This window comes from Stegostoma tigrinum, chromosome 5 (genome assembly GCF_030684315.1).
Source record: "Stegostoma tigrinum isolate sSteTig4 chromosome 5, sSteTig4.hap1, whole genome shotgun sequence".
Taxonomy (NCBI): domain Eukaryota; kingdom Metazoa; phylum Chordata; class Chondrichthyes; order Orectolobiformes; family Stegostomatidae; genus Stegostoma; species Stegostoma tigrinum.
Genome location: NC_081358.1, coordinates 97,167,849 through 97,184,950, shown reverse-complemented (window position 1 = coordinate 97,184,950; position 17,102 = coordinate 97,167,849). Strand labels below are relative to the sequence as shown.

At 40.6% G+C, this 17,102-nt stretch overlaps 1 protein-coding gene across 1 annotated transcript in view; it reads left to right on the top strand.

Moving 5' to 3' along the window:
• wnt3a (wingless-type MMTV integration site family, member 3A) overlaps positions 1–7,932 on the top strand; it is a 31,812-nt gene extending 23,880 nt beyond the window's left edge. The window contains exons 2-4 of the mRNA XM_048529441.2: positions 2,350–2,591; positions 3,927–4,192; positions 5,222–7,932. Coding sequence (XP_048385398.1) covers positions 2,456–2,591; positions 3,927–4,192; positions 5,222–5,701 — 882 coding nt within the window. The 5' untranslated portion in view covers positions 2,350–2,455 and the 3' untranslated portion in view covers positions 5,702–7,932. The remainder of the gene's footprint in view (positions 1–2,349; positions 2,592–3,926; positions 4,193–5,221) is intronic.
• Positions 7,933–17,102: the final 9,170 nt, after the last annotated feature.

The window sequence follows — 17,102 nt, the reverse complement described above, 5'->3', positions numbered from 1 at the left end:
GCCTAGTCTAGTTTTGCAAGCTGCTCAACTGAATAGAGTTATAACAGCAAGCCTAATTCTATAGCTCAGTCTCAAAAAAGTTTACCATTGACACATAGCATCAACACCAGACCACCTGATCCAGCTTAGCATTCTACAATTTACAGCAGCATGTGCTTGGCAAAAAAAAACTTCCTTACGTCAACAAAGTTCTGTGGCATGGTATACAAAGAAAATTTATGAGGATGTTGCCAGGATTAACAGGCCTAGTTTATAGCGAGAGGTTGGCCAGGATAGGACTTTATTCCTTGGAATGTAGGAGAATGAGGGGTGACCTTATTGAGGTATATAAAATCTTGAAGGCCACAGATAGGATGAATGCATATAGTATTTTAGGGATGGGGAAATTGAAAACTAGAGGGCATAGGTTTAAGCAAGAGGGGAAAGATTCAAGAAGGACCTGAGGGGCAACTTCACACAGAGAGTGGTGCGTATAGGGAATGGGCAACTCAAGAAAGTGCTTGAGGTAGCTACAATAACATTTTAAAAATGTTTGGAAAGGAACATGGATGGGCAGGGTTTACAGGAAAATGGACCAAATGCGAGCAATTGGAGCTGTCTGAATGGGCACCATGATCAGCATGGACCGGATTGGGCTGAAGGACCTGTTTCCATGCTGTATTACTCCATGACTCTATGATATCACCACACCCCTGTCATATAGTGGGACCTGAACTATGTATCGATGACTTGGAGGAGATTGGGACAAAAACCATCAACAATAAGTCTGCTGCAATCCACAAAATGTGTTGGACTCTTGATATCCTCAGGGAACCTAATGAAGGGCAATAGATGTTGCCTTGTCTGTGTAGCCCACATTGCAGAAGTCTAGTCTTGCAAGCTGCTCAACTGAATAGCGTTACCACAGCAAGCCGAGTTCTATAACCCTCAACATCCATGTGGATTCATATTTTAGAGCACAGGAGAGGTAGAGAATCACCGACATTTGACTTGACTTTTTTTTCCACACCAACTAAAATAGAGCTTCTGAGGCCAGATTTTGAGCCTGTTCCTATTTGATGGCTCACAATAATGACCTTACATCAACTTTACAAAATAAGGATTTAAATGGCAAAAGCTGAAAGAGGGTGGAAAAAGAGTTAAATGGTTGTCCATTGTCGATCATTTTTGTTGCATTTTTAATTTCTTGGAGCCAGTCCCAAATACATTGAATTAAACGTGAACAAAGGATTGGAGCACAGAATGAGATACTTGCATGGTAACAATGGGCAGTATTCAGTTCAGATGACTAGGCAAAGATGATACAGCTGTCAGTGTCACAGGTAAAGAATAGAAGTATGTAAAGCAATGCTAAAGAATTCTACTTAAGCATCAAAGAGCATGGGTGTGTGAGGCAAGATGTCAAGTGTAATGTAATTTGGAGAGGCAGAGTAAAGTGTTGATGGGGGAGTACAGAATGATGCTTATTCTGTTTTATACACCAGTCTGCACCTGTGTGTAGATGTTTGCGCTGGAGGACATTATGGACCAGAGGGAGACTGTAGTTTTAATTTCTGTAAAAAAAAAAGGCAGACCTGGTAAATTTTCCATAATGATTTGGTTTTGATTTGTATACAAGGTGACTAATGGAAAACAAGATTGGAGGAAACTTTACTTCACATTGTGACCTAGTGGCTTGATTCCATATGTATATTGTGACAATTGGCACAGCAAACTTTTGAATAGTTAGTGTTAACCTTTTGCCATTGGAAATTGACGAGAGAGAGATGTATTAGTGAAAATACTGGCAATAGACTGTAAAAGTTCACATTTAGGAGAGTATGCACATGCTTATGCGAATTTGTCCCTGCATATTCTCTATGAGGATGAGATTCAGAGGTAGGACAAAAGCAACCTCGTATTTGACCAATGCATAATCTTGGTACTGCATTATTTAACAGGTTAGTCATTATACATACTATTCTGGCCAATATTGATTCTCAACCAAGGTCTTTTCTTATAAGAAAATTATCTAGTTATGACAATGCTGTTTGTGGGATCTTGCTGTGTACAAAATGGGTACTATGTGTTCTGTATTGTAACAATGATTAAACAATGACTGTAAATTACTTTGGGATATCCTAAGGTCATGAAATGTACTCTATAAATGCATGCTCTTTGATTTATTTTAATCTATTGGTACCAAAGTTGATGCTGCTGATTTCCCCCTTAACAGGTCACCATGCAATCGCCCATTCTCACCATTATATTAAACCTCAAAAGAATACCTGGAAGGAAATGACATTTTGAAAATGTTGTCTACTGGCTTCCTCTAATCTCTGATTAAGAGTACCTTCCTTTTAATTTCAGGTCGTTGGCAGTTGGTCATCAGTACTCAACATTGGCAACTCAGCCAATCCTGTGCGGAAGTATCCCTGGGCTTGTACCAAAGCAGTTGCGGTTTTGCCGGAATTACATGGAGATTATGCCAAGTGTGGCGGAAGGAGTGAAAATCGGGATACAGGAATGCCAGCATCAATTTCGAGGGAGGAGATGGAACTGCACAACAGTTGAAGATAATTTGGCAATCTTTGGACCTGTTTTGGATAAAGGTAATTAAGATATGTATTCGTCCCAAGAAAGGGTACCTCCTCTATTACAATGAGACAGTGGATACCAACTTGACCAATCTATTTTATTATTGAAAGTAATAAAAGGTCACTCTCTAACTATGCACTCCTGTTTGGAAGCCTCATCTATTGGAGATCACAGCCGGGTACCCTGCAAATGATTTTCCAAAATATAGTCCACAGAAGTGAGGCTTTACTGAATGAACATAAAATATTCTTTATTGTCGAACTGTATTTTGACTGTTGTTTCTCAGGCTACACAACATAACTGCATGATGGGCCTGTGGTTACTTTGTTTTGGGACCACGAGAGATTTGCATTGAGGTCTAGTCTTGAGCCTCAGTGTTCACCATATTTATCGTTTGGATGAAGATTTCGAGAATTGTCTGTCCAAATTTGCAGATTACCCAGGAGGAACAATAAGAAATAGAGGTGCATTGGTTTTTAGATAGAATCGGGAAGCAGAGTCAACACTGGGAAAGGCAAGCTTTAAAATGGGCATTAGTGAATATCTTCTTTACGCAGTGCCAACAATTGTTGGAATGCTTGGAAGAATTTAAAGTAGTTCTTATTTATCCTCATGATGTGGGTGCTGCCAGCAGGTGCTCGTCCCTAATTACATTGAGAACGTAGAGGTAGCTTCTCTTGAACAAATGGGAACAACGTCTTACTGGAACCTTCCTGAGGGCACTTAAGAGTCAACCACTTTGAAGGGGGACTGGCATTTGACATAGACTACACTGGGTTATAGGCTAAATCAATTAAACAGCATTGGTATAAAACAGGTTAGTAATCTGGCAGCTTCACACTTATTTTCTTCAGATTCTTTTGCAGTTGGTTATTGGCACTTGGCTTGAATGAGGAAGAGAGCACATCACATGATGTGACATCTTTAGTGTTGACAACACTCAACATAATACTACCTTTAGGAGTAATATAGTAGAGTTTCCATAAACCCAGAGGGCAGTAGGTCTGCACTTTCATTAGAGAGAGAGAGAGAGAGAGAGAGAGAAGACTGATGGTGGTTAACTTGAGGATCACCATGCCTCAGCCAATGTAGTGGTTGAAAGGAGGGGCCTTCATGGTGACCTGGAACCCACAATGCTGGCTTCACTCGGCATTGCAAACCAGCTGTTCATCTAGAAAACGCTCTACAGGAGTAATAAATATTGCTCATACTTCCCTACTAAATTTTCAGGGATTTCTGTGCATCGCATGTTAGATTTAATATAGAATAATTTTTTGCCATCTCCATCCAACACTGGTCTTAGTTTTTGAACTTATGAATAGATAACGCTTTTATGTGTCTTGTTGCAGCAACAAGGGAATCTGCTTTTGTTCATGCCATCGCCTCAGCAGGTGTCGCCTTTGCCATTACTCGCTCATGTGCCGAGGGCACTGCTAACATCTGTGGCTGTGACAACCAGCATAAGGGCAAGCCGGGCGAAGGCTGGAAGTGGGGAGGATGCAGTGAGGATGTGGAGTTCGGGAGCATGGTGTCACGAGAGTTTGCAGATGCGCGAGAGAACAGACCAGATGCACGTTCCGCCATGAATCGGCACAACAATGAGGCAGGCCGCATGGTCAGTATTCGATAAGTTTGGGAGTGGGAAAACTCAGTAAAACAAGCACTATCCATAACGTGATTGGAAAGGCGCATGCGATTGAGAACACCCAACAATCACCGTCTTTCAAAGAAAGAAGTAGTCATTTTGTGACAAATGCACCTGTGGTATGATACTAAACTACACACAGAAGTGAAATCTGGGGTTATATCCCTTAACTCTGATAACTCAGTCGTTCTCATTCCTATTCTTCTGACATATATTGATCTCTGGTTAAGGAACACTTTGAGCTCCACAACCTTAAGAGCTACTTGGCTTCTGTTCCTATTAAAATTTCTCCTCCATTGGCTTTTCCTTCAGTTGCCTGGGCCATAAACTCCAGACTTCCCACAGTAAACCCCACTCCCTCTCTGCTTCTCTCTCTCTCTCACCTCCTTCTTCCTTGAGGATGCTTTTTGAAAATCTATGTCTTCAACCATGTTTTGGCCTATCCGAGCTAAATTTTGCTTTACAATGCTCTTGTGAAGTGCCTTAGGAAACTTGGTTACGCCAAAGGCATTACTGAAGCACATTAGATTTTTTTCATTGCTTAATGCCCAAGTTTATTTGACCCAAGGGCATTGAAAGCCAGTATAAGTTGCAGTCCTGTGCCCAAGGTAGGTTTCCTTTCCTGAAGAACATGAGTTAATCAGTTGAGTTTTTGTGGTGATTCTACCTGGTTATTGCCCTTTAAATACCCATTAATGCATTCAGTTTTCCAACTTTCCATCATTTGATTGGGCTACTAACCGATACAGATTATTCCTGGTTGCCTGATGGGACCTGTGGGACTCTAATACCATAGTAAGTGCTTTCAGAAGAAGGAGGGAAATTGCTCAGGGAATTATTTTCCTTCCTTCATTCAATAGGGGCAGCATCAGAATTTGAAATATGTCCTGCGCTCTGTCAGGTCATTGTTTCCTAAGTCAATGTGAATTGACTGTACTGTTTTGATTGGTGGTTTGGGATGGCCTCAATAATAAAAGCACTGTCCTATTTCCTTCTCAGGCTATTTTGGATCACATGCATCTGAAGTGCAAGTGTCATGGACTATCAGGGAGCTGTGAGGTGAAGACATGCTGGTGGTCACAGCCTGACTTCCGTGTGATTGGAGATTACTTAAAAGATAAGTATGATAGTGCCTCTGAGATGATCGTGGAGAAACATCGAGAGTCCAGAGGTTGGGTGGAGACCCTTCGTCCCAAGTATGCTTTGTTCAAAGCTCCAACAGAGAGAGATTTGGTCTACTATGACACATCACCAAATTTCTGCAACCCTGACCCTTTGACTGGCTCATTTGGCACGCGACACCGGAAGTGCAACATCACATCACATGGAATTGATGGATGTGAATTACTATGCTGTGGCCGTGGACATGACACAAGGACTGAGAAACGTAGGGAGAAGTGTCACTGTGTCTTTCACTGGTGTTGTCATGTGAGCTGCCAAGAATGCACACGCATCCACAATGTTCATACTTGCAAATAGAGAAAGGAAGAGGCTTTCAGGGAAATTGGTGATGGTCCTGAGCTGAAACATGTAGAAGATCAAGATCTTAAGCCAAGGCTCATCTTTGTGCCCATGGATCGATCTTACTTTGCGGACAATGCCTTTTATGCACTCATATAGAAAAACAAGAGCTGACCAAACCTTCACACAGTTTAAACTTGCAGCCTGATCACAAAAAGTGACAAAATCAGGATTGTAACCTTTATAGCATTGGAAAGCCTTCAGACCATCTGACACAAAGAAGCCAATACTGAAAGAACAAGAGTGGATCCTAAGCTCTGCTATCTAACATTTACATCAAAGAAATAGAAAAACTATTTGCTCGAGGTCTGAAAGGGAATTCTAGAAGTGAGAGACAGGCTACCAATGAACGTTCTGAGTGAAAATAAAGATCAGAATGACAAGGCCCACTGGGCAGATGTGGTAGTGTAATTACTGTGGACCTATTAAAGCTTTTGAATAAATTCTAACATGGTAGGCTTTCTAAGAAATTCTGTTTATGCAAGTGTCTGCTTACTCATGTTTCTTGATGGTTTTGTTCAATTTGTTCATTTTCAAGAGCAGATTGTCTACGGATGTACTAACGTTGCTCAATATCTAAACCATTTATTCAGTCAAATATGTTGCTTGGCTATAAAATGTCCTTCTTTATTAAGTCTGACTAGTTTACAATGAGAACATCCACGAAAGGCATCCTACAATTGATGTGACCTCCAGCTATTCAGTAATGCAAGCGTTTTCATTTTATATTTGCAAACAAAACAAGCCTCTCCCATCTTTGACATTCTAACCTTTTAAAGTCTAAATGAACATTATTTTTCATAGCAACAAGCTTTTTCAGGTCTTGATAAATCATCAAGTTACCAAGATCTCAAGACAATGCCTTGATCAATCATAGCCAACCTGCCTGGTTTAAAATTCAAAGCTTGTCAGCTGATTTTCAATTATTATTAACTTGTGCAGTCTCCATTGTAATGCCAATCAGAATCTACTTGCCAAACATTTGGTGCCCTCTCCACTTGCAAAATGGTTTTGTGGATTATTCAAATGAGTATAAGATGAAAAGCTTTGACAAAATGTATCTTTATCAGCAATACTAAAGTAAGTTACCGTAATAAAACAAGTAATCAAAAATGGAGAATAATAATGAATTTTAGACGCTTGACTCTGTTTAGAAAATAATTGAGCTGCGCAAAGTGGGTACCCTGTCAATGTGTTAGTCCATCAGTCCAATTTTTTTGATATATATTAATCACATCATGTGTTAAATATCTAAAAGGAATGTTGGACATCGGTAATCCTCCTCCTCCTCCTCCTCCTGCTCCTCTGATGCTGCTTGGCCTGCTGTGTTCATCCCTCTCTACACTTTGTTATCTCAGATTCTCTGGTATCAGCAGTGCCTACTATCTCTCCGTTAATTTCTTTTTTTTCACGACATTGACACTGTGGCCTGAATATTGCCACAAGCTTTGAAATCCTGACATTATGTAAAATTGATCTCCAAGCCTGTATTTATTGGCAGCAGGATTGCTTCAGCGGTTTTGTCACAGGCATATCTCCTAGTCCACACACATGCTGTCCTGTTGAAGATGGGGGGGTGGCTCCTGGCACTGCAGGCCTAGTTACCCTTCGGAGGAGCCAAGAGAACTCCGTCCCTGCTCATGGCTCCCTCTTTGGCCATGAAGCCACTGGTGCCAATGCTGCAGGCTAACTTAGGGAGGCCACCTTTGGTTAGCTCTTCAGGGTAACAGACTCACCCCACCATTGGCAAAATGTTGATGGCCCCACAAGGGAATTCCCAGTAAGATCATTGATTATACTAATAGCGGTCCGCCTCCTGGAGTGTCTATCAAGCCCTCCTGTGGGTAAAATTCTCCAATGGGGAAATGACATCAACCCCCCCACAATTGTACAGGTACCTGATTGCCAGGGAATGTAAAATCCTTGTCCATGAACTCAATATTAGAAACATTCAGTATGGCTATCACCAGCATTCTGTCACCATTTTCAGAATTAACAGCAATAATTCTGGCTTCAAGGGGACTGCAACGATAAATTTACAGGCAGCAACTTTTTTAAAAAAGGCGAGGCAACAGTGAGTTTGATTATTTCAAAGAAGCCTTGCTGAGTTACTGTGGTGTATTCTGCAAATAGTACACACTCCCGCCATGGTGCTTCTATGGTGAAGGGATTCAATTGTTAATGTTTGAGACAAGCTGCTGATCATTCTTTATCCTGGATGCTGTTGAGCTTCTTAAATTGCTTTTCTACCATCTAGGCAGTCTTATTATAAACTGAAACTGATCATATAAATTTATGCTCTCTTTGCTGCTGTGACTTTCCCTGGCTAGCTTCCTGCCCAGCAGTACAAGCTGGAGGAGAAAGGGAGGAACCCTGAACTGAAGTTCCCAATTACTTTCTAACTGTCTGCTGATCAAGTAGTAAAAATCCTAACAACACTCTAGGTAACAAGTGATCAATCTCCAAAGATGATATAAGCACCTGGTATTGATCCAGTTAGATGCACAACAGATACTTTCTAAAAGAAACAGAACACTGTCATACAGTTATTTAAATAATTTGCATCATATAATTGTCAGTATAATATACTATAAAGGGACAAGTGTCTTGGAACTATGATTCCCAAATGTTTCCGCTAATGGTTTCCTACTATTTGCTGTGAACACACTGCTAAAATTTGGACAAATTCCGATATCATAATATCAAGCAACAAAGTTCGCATCGTTCAACTTTCTGCACTGTTTTCGTTTGGAGATTCTACGCCCTAAAACCTTCTGTGTAAATAAATAAATCTTCAAAGTTAAATAAAAACAGAAAGAACTGTGGATGCTGTTAATCAGGAACAAAAACAAAGTTGCTGGAAAAGCTCAGCAGGTCTGGCAGCATCTGTGAAGGAAAAACAGAGTTAATGTTTCAGGTCTGGTGGCGCTTCCTCGGAACATGTTCTGAGGAAGGGTCACCAGACCTGAAACGTTAACTCTGTTTTTTTCTTCACAGATGCTGCCAGACCTGCTGAGCTTTTCCAGCAACTTTGTTTTTGTTCCAAATCTCCAAAGTTGTCTCTTCAAAGTTGCCTCTCGTTGTTGACTGCAAATTTATCCGCTCTGATTGCCAGCAGATTGCCCAGTTGAAAATTCTCTTCTTCAAACTTCTCATTGATTTAAAGTTTAGCCCTCTTTGTTTGAAAAGGAGTTTGCAGCTTTTCTAGTGTCTTCTGATTTTGATGCATTAGACATGCTTTGGAAATAACCAGGTTAAATGACACAAGTTCAGTTTAATTATAGCCCTTCTCCCAGCGACCACAACCAACTCTCCTCCGGTCTAACAGCCTCCCAAAACTATGTTCTTTTGTGTCTGATCTCATCAGTCCCTCGCTTTCTACATTCCCAGTTCAGTGGCTGTGACTTCAGTTGCCTGGGAATCACATTCACAGATTTCCTCCAAGAATCTATCCACCTCTCACCTCGTTTCTCCTCTAGGTTACTCATTCAAACCTACCTCTTTGATCAAGGTTTTAATTGTCTGTTCTAATATCTTCTTTGGATTGGTGTCAACTTTTGTCTGATAACACTCCTGTGAAGTTCCTTGAGGTGTTTTCCTATTTTAATGTGTTGTGCTATATAAATGCAAGGTATTGATGAATGGCTATTTGGGTGAGATATTACTAGCACCAATGCAATTATAGCCAATAAGAGACAGAATTTTCAGCAAAACCTGGGGAGAGTGGTTTGGGCCCTTTAAACTTTCAATTCCCAACTTTTGTACAAGTACTTTTGAATTTCTTAAGATCAATTTTTTAATAATTTATTTCAAGAAAAAAATGTATATATTAGTAATTATGAATATATATTTTGTTGGGACATTGCGTTTTTTTTTTGCTTTGTGACTGTCTCGGTGACCTCAGACAACTGGTAATACTTTCCACTGATAATCTCTAGATGTGTTCTCAGTGACAGTATTACATGCTCAGTGTAAACACAACACTAATAATGAATAAAAACACTTATTTCTCAACTGAAAGTGCTGGCTTATTGTTGCATGGATCTGGGGTTTAAATCTGAGGATGCGCCAATGTATCTACTTGCGTGTAGGTGTGGGTGCCCAGTGGAATTCATGGAATCTGATTGCTATAGTGCCAAAAGAGGCCATTCAGCCCATTGTGAAAACAGCACTGGTTATATTATGTGGTGCCAATCTCCTGCATTTTAACATGTACCTGCACGTCACCCAATGCCATCTTGAAAAACTTACTCAGTTGAACCTGTAACCACCACATTTCTATGCAGTACATTCCGTGCCCAAATTACTGGAAGTTTGGAAGTTTTTATTTCTTGATTCACTTTTGCTTTATTTGCACATCACTTTTTAAATATATGCCCTCTTGTTGTTTTTGTTGTCTTTTGTGAGCAGGGACAGCTTCTCCCCATTTACCTTGTGTGTGCCTGCTCATGATTTTGCCTCTCAGCACTCTTTTCTCTCTGAGTTTCATCCCTGGAACCATTCATGTAAATCCCTTCTGCACACTCTCCAGTGTATTCACATCTTTCCCATAATATGGTACTCACATTGTGGACAATATTCTAGCTGAGGTCTAAGTAGTGTGTTGTATGAGTTCAACATCACCTCTATGCTCATTTGATCTCTGTCCCTATTAATAAAGCTGAGAAATCTGTACACTTTATTAGCTCCTCTCTCTGCCATCTTCAATGTTTTGCGCACGCATACATCCAGGTCCCTCTGCTCTTGGACTCTTTTTAGAATTGCACCCTCAATTTTACATTGTCTTTTGATGTTCTTCCAACCAAAATGCATCACCTCACACTAGTCTGCACTGAAGCCATTTTCTGCCATCTCTCCTCACACTTCAACCAGTTGTCTATATTCTTCTGGAGTTCTGCATTGTAATTCTGACAGTTTACAATTCTTCTAAGTTTATTGTCATCTGCATACTTTGAAATTGTCCCTTCCATGCCAAGATTCGAGTCATTAAAATATATCAGGAAGAGCAAGGATCCCAATAACAACCCCTGGGAACTCCATAAGCCTTCCATGATCTTCCAGCCCAAAATTTTCCATTTGGCCATTGCCCTGTTCCTTGTCAATCAGCCAATTTTATATCTACTTTGTTATTGTCCTTTTTGTTATGAGACCTACAATCAGAGTTCCATCGGCCCATTCAGTCTGCACTGACAAAGTTACTTTAAGTTTACATGAATCCCTTTTTCCAAGGCTCATAATCTTGAAAGTTATGAAATTTCAGGTGATTATCAAATTACTTTTTAAAAGTTGGGGCTTCCTACCTCAATTACCATCCAAGGCATGCATTCAGATTCCACCAGCTTCAGGGTGAAAAAAAAGTCTGCAAATCTGCAAATCCCCTCCAAATGTTCTTTCCTTCACATTTGAAATGTGCCCCTTATTATTGACACTTCAACAAATGTGAACAACTGCTTTCCATCTACCTTGTACGTGCCTCTCACAATCTTATACACTGTAATCAGGTCTCCTCTCAGTCTTCTTTGCTCTTAAGAAAACAACCTGAGCTTATCCAGCTTCTCTTTGCAGCTGAATTGCTCTGTCCCAGGCAGCTTCTTGGTAAATCTCATTTGCACTCCCTCCAGTGTAATCACCTCCTATAGTGTGGTGACCAGAACTGCATGCAGTACTCCAGCTTTGGCCTAACCAAAGTCCTATACAATTCTCACATAACATCTCTGCTCTTATTCACTGAGTACTCCCTTGTCTTGTTACTTCTTCCAAAGTGGATCATCTCACTTTTCAGCATTCAATTCCATCTGCCAATCTGACCAACTCATTTATATCCTCCTTCTTGCTGTCAACCATCCAACCAATCTTCAGGTCATCTGCAAATCTATTTATCATTCCCCCACCCCCCGATTCACACCAGTATCATTTATATTTATTGTATCACAAACAAAAGCAGAGGTGAAGGCCTGGTGGTATAATTGCAAGACTATTAATCCAATGAACCTGGCAATGTTTTGGGGATCAGGATTCAAATTCCTCCATGGCAGAGGGTAGATATTGAAGTCATTTACAAAATTGGAATCAAAAGTCTGTTGATGATAGTGAAACCATTGTCAATTGTTAGTGAAAAAAAACGTCAACTGTTTACTGATATCCTTACCAGGTCTAACTTACATGTGACTCCCATGATAATGTAGTTGACTTTTGACTGCTCTCTGAAAAATTAGGGCTGTGCACTCAATGATGACACTCACATCCCGTGAATGAATTTTAAAAAAAGGGAACAAACATTCTTTCTTGTGATACACTGCTGGATGCTGGCCTCCAGTCACACAAATAGCCTTCTACAACCTCCCTCTGTCTCCTGCCACTAAGCCAATTTTTAGATCAAATTTGAAAAGGAACACTGGATCCTCTGAGCTTTTACTTCTTTAGCAGGATGCCATATGCTTTGCTTCGACTCCATATAAAGTATATAAACCGCATTACTCTCATCTATATACCCGGTCACCTCCTCAAAATGTGCAAACTGGTTAGGTGTCACCTTTCTTTGACAAAGCCATGCTGACTATCCCTGATCAATACTTACTTCTCCAACTTGAGATTAATTCTGTCCTCCAGAACTTTCTCCAATTGTTTCCCTAACACTGATAGGACACCCACTGCTCATAATCCCCTGGTTTATCTCTACCACCTTTCTCAAAAAGTGAATTCACCTTCGCTTTCACATTAGCTGTCCTCCAATCCTCTGACACCACTCCTGCTCCAATCACAACACCACTCTACCCCACACAACACCCTCATGGCCAGAGAGGAATTAAAAATTTGGGCCAGAGCTCCTAGAACTTCTTCCCTCATCTCCCACTGCAGCCTGGGGTACAACTTATCTGGAGCTCAGGATTTGTTCACCTATAAGCCTGCCAGAACCTCCAATACCTGCTCACTTTCTATGTCAATCTGCTCAAGAACCTTACAGGCCCTCATCCTGTGTTCTAAACCTATATCTTCCTTTTCCCAAGTGAAGACCAATGTGAAGCGTTAGTTTAACATCCTACCAATGTCCTTTGGCTCCATGCACAGATTGCCCCTTGCACCTTAATGGTCTTTACTCTTTCCCTAGTTATCCTTTTAAGTTTATATATCTAAGAAAGCAAGTAGGAGAACAAAGAGGGGGAGATGTGAAAATATTAACAGGGAAGATTAGGAAGCAATCAAAATGTTTCCTAAATACTTTTCAAGAAATCAATGTCCTTCAAGCACTCTCCCATGTAAGCAGGTAATAAGGAAGGCCAATTTTGTCACTTAATGCTAAAGAAATAGAAGACAAATTTGCTTTAACTCTACAAAGCATTCATGAGATTGCAACTGAAGTGCTGTAGAGTTTTGGTCCCTTACTTGAGGAGTGGTGTGGTTGCATTAGAGACAGTTTGAGGATTAGTTCCAGAAATGAATTGTCTTCTGAAAAGACATTGAGACGTTTAGGCTTATTCTTTTGGAGTTTTTAAGAATGAGAAACAAACTAATGAGGTATATTAGATGCTGAAGAGGATTGACAAAGTAGACATAAAGAGGATATTTCCTGGTGTGGAACAATCTGGAATGAGAGGTCACAGTTTTAGGAGAAGGGGTAACAAGTTTAAAACAGCGATAAAGAGAAATCCCTCAAATGTTTATGAACCTGTGGAATTCACTTAGCCAGAGCAAAGCAGATGCCCATAATTGAGTAAATTCAAGGAGGACATATGCAGATTTTTAAGTTATAATGAGTCTAAGGGTTATGAAGAGTGGGCAGGAAAGTGAAGTTGAGGCTGAGATGAGATCAGCCACAATCATATTGAAGGTGGAGCCAGCTTGATGGGTTGATTGCCTACTGCTGCTCCTAGTCGTTAGGTTCTTACATTCTGATGAAATTTCCTAACATCATTACCATAGTATTACTTTTACATACCTCATTGTCTAAATTGTCTACATATGTGCCCTTCTGTTGCCCAATGTCTGTTTGGGAGCCTATAATACACTTGTAGCAGTATGAATTTTTGTTTTCTAAACTCTACCTACACAGCCCCATTAGAAGACCTATTCAACCAAGCTTTCAACCCTCCTCAGTACAGTAACTGACTCCTTAATAATGCAGCAACATCTTCTCTTGTCCACACTCCCCTTACCTGCGCAAACATCGTATACACTAGAATATTGAGTTACGAGTTCCTACCATTCCATCACCCACATCTTTGTGATGGTGACAACACTGCAATTCCATGTCTGAAAACCTGCCCTTAACTCACCTGTTTTACCTATAATACACCCAGCATTAAAACAAAGGCCATCCAGCCACACTTTACTCCATTGAAACTTAACATGGCTGAACTCCCTTTGCCCAGGTTCCTTTACTACAGTTTGCTGTGTCCCTAGTCATAGAATCCCTACAGTGTAGAAGCAGGCCACTCCTCTCACCAAGTCCACACTACCCCTCCAAAACTTTAGCTATACCTTTCCCCCCAAGTCCGTTGTGCGGCAGCATGTCAAACATCTTCTGGAAATCAATTTATTCCACATCAACAGCATTACCCTCATTGACCCATTCTGCTACCTTCTCAAAAATCTCCAGCTGGTAAGGTAAACTCGACTTCACTTTTAGAATTCAGCCCTGACTCTTCCAGACTAATCTACTTTTATCCACGTGACTACTAATTCTCTCCTGAATAATTATATCTAGAAAGGTCTCTACCACTGAACAACTGGTTTGCACTAAATTATAAAATCCTTTTGAGTCCAGTTTTTTCCTACTTTGTAAGATCTGATCTGACACTTGTAATGATGGAGACCTGCTCTATCAGAGGTGAGGTGTCTTCGCATGCAACATTAAACTAAGGCCCCATCTTCTTTCTCACATTGAAGTAAACAATTTCATGATTTATACAAGATTAGTGGAGTTCTCTTAATGTCCTTCCCAATACACAGACCCAGAATCAAAACATAAAAATATGATCCTGTCATTAAATTTTTTTGGAAGCTTTCTATATGCAAATTGCTTACTGCAATTCCTACATTTCAAAAATCACATGTTTCTAAAGTATTTTATTGAATCAATGTCCTTTGGGTCATTTAGATGTTGAGAAATTAACTGCAAAACTCAGCTCTTTCCTTCCAGTACAGTTAGACATGGGTTTAAACTGCACCTGCTCTGTGCTCCAACAGCTTGCAGCAAACCCTTTTCTGATGTCTCAAAGCCCATTAAAATGAGATGTACTTACAAGATGCTCTAAGATATCTGGAAGAATTTTAACTCTTGCCATTAATTGGTAGGCCCCCAAAAGGAACAGAAGAATGATTTGTTGTTTCATTATGCAAATGACTTAGGAGGATGTTTTCCAGGGATTGGGGAGACAGGCATGTATTCCTTACCCAGTTCCTTACATGTCTTTGTCGCTGCCTGAGCACTACATGGACTTTAAATCTAGCAGTCTCACATTGATAATACACTGAGGGGACTGGGCATTAGCGAGGAGAAAGTGGGGTCTCTGCCCCTAAAAGACAGGAGTTCCTACCCTGGAGAGCTGCCAGCTGTACTTGTCAAGCCTGCAGCATCAGGATATATTGGTGCCACTGCTGGTACTGCAAGGAATCTCGAGACGAACCAGGAATGGATATGGTTACTTCAGATAGACCTGGGCATTTTGGTTGGCCACACTTTTATTGACCCAGAACATCAGGTTTTCAATGGCCAGGAAATGGGGTTGGAGTGAGGGGAGTACTTCCATCAGACACGGGGACCCTTTAAAAGAGATAAACTCAGTCCTTCTCACCTTTGATCTGAGATGTCAAAGTTTGAGGCAAGCCTCCTATCTTCCATCTTGGCAGAATTAGACTGTGTAAGCGGCTGTTAAATTTGTAAGTTGACATCCTCCAATATATCTACGAATGGGCAAGCTTTTGGGTGCCTTATCCAACTCCGTACATCTCATTGTATTGAGAGGGCCAGGTGAGGCATGGGCAAGAGAGTGATGGGCAAATCACCCTATTGATTATACACATCCCCAAACCACCTTCAAATATGATGAGGGGAATCTCTGAACTCACTCCTAGCTCTCTGCAATGGGGTTGGAACTCACAGCATTCTAATATTCTTACGCAGAACGTAAAAGCTCCTTTGCTCTGTTTTAATTATTGCCATGGGATATTTTGAATCAATCTTAAAGACCAGACAAAGCCTTAGCCTAACATCCCACTTGATGTGCAGCATTATGTGACCAGGTATCTAGGGTGGGATTTAAATCCACAACCTTTAACACAACATCAAGACAAGCTACCTCTGAGTTAAGGCTGATAATGTCAACGAACAACTTTCCTTCTTCAAATACTACTTATTTTCAAACTCTTTAACTGAAGACAAGTGAACAAGTTGTTTTTGAAAGATTTCTTTTCCCCCAAACTGCACAGGGAGAAAAGTGTGGCACTCTGTTGGGGACAGCTTTGATTTCTACCTGTACAAATTATCTGTTCTCAGCCAAGGAGGTGGGAAACAAAAAACTGAAAGAACTGTAGATGCTGGGAATCAGAAGCAAAACCGAAATTGTTAGAGAAACTCAGCAGGTCTGGCAGCATCTATGGAGATAAATTAGAGTCAACGTTTTGGGTCCAATGACCCTTCTTCAGAACTCAAGTTCCATTCTGAAGAAGGGTCACTGGACCCAAAAGGTTGGCTCTAATTTCTCTCCACAGATGCTGCTAGACCTGCTGAGTTTCTCCACTAACTTCCATTTTTCTTGTCGACATCAAACAATACTGTTGATTGGGTTGTCCTTGAGTTGTTCAGAGGTGGAGAAACTAATTAGATTGGATACCTCCCTCTGCGTGAACATTCTGGAGAAGCGCCTGGAGTTCTACCCTTTTAATAAACTCTTCAATTTGGGGGCAAAAGCGGTCCCTTCAGCCCATCAAGTCTGCTCTGCACTCAATGAGATCATGACCTAACAATCCTCATCTCCACTTTCCTGCATTTTCCATTCACTCAACCTACCTACATCTTTTGGCAAGCTTTTGTGTCATCCTCACCATTTGCCTTTCCACCTATGATTATGTAATCTCTAAAGTTGGTCATGGTACATTCACTTTTGTCATTCAATTCATCAAATGTTAATATTTGTGAAGTGACCAATGTTCCCTGTGGCACTTCATTTGCTGCAGGTTGCTATCCTGAAAATGCTCTGTTTATTCCAATTCTCTATTGTCTAGTTAGTCAGTCCTCTATCTGTGCCAGCATACAATCACAACCCATTGGACTCATCAAGGTGCCTTATATGAGGCATCTTATTGAGTGCCTTTTGGAAGATCAAATATATTAAATCCCTTTATCTATCCTCTTTATTAC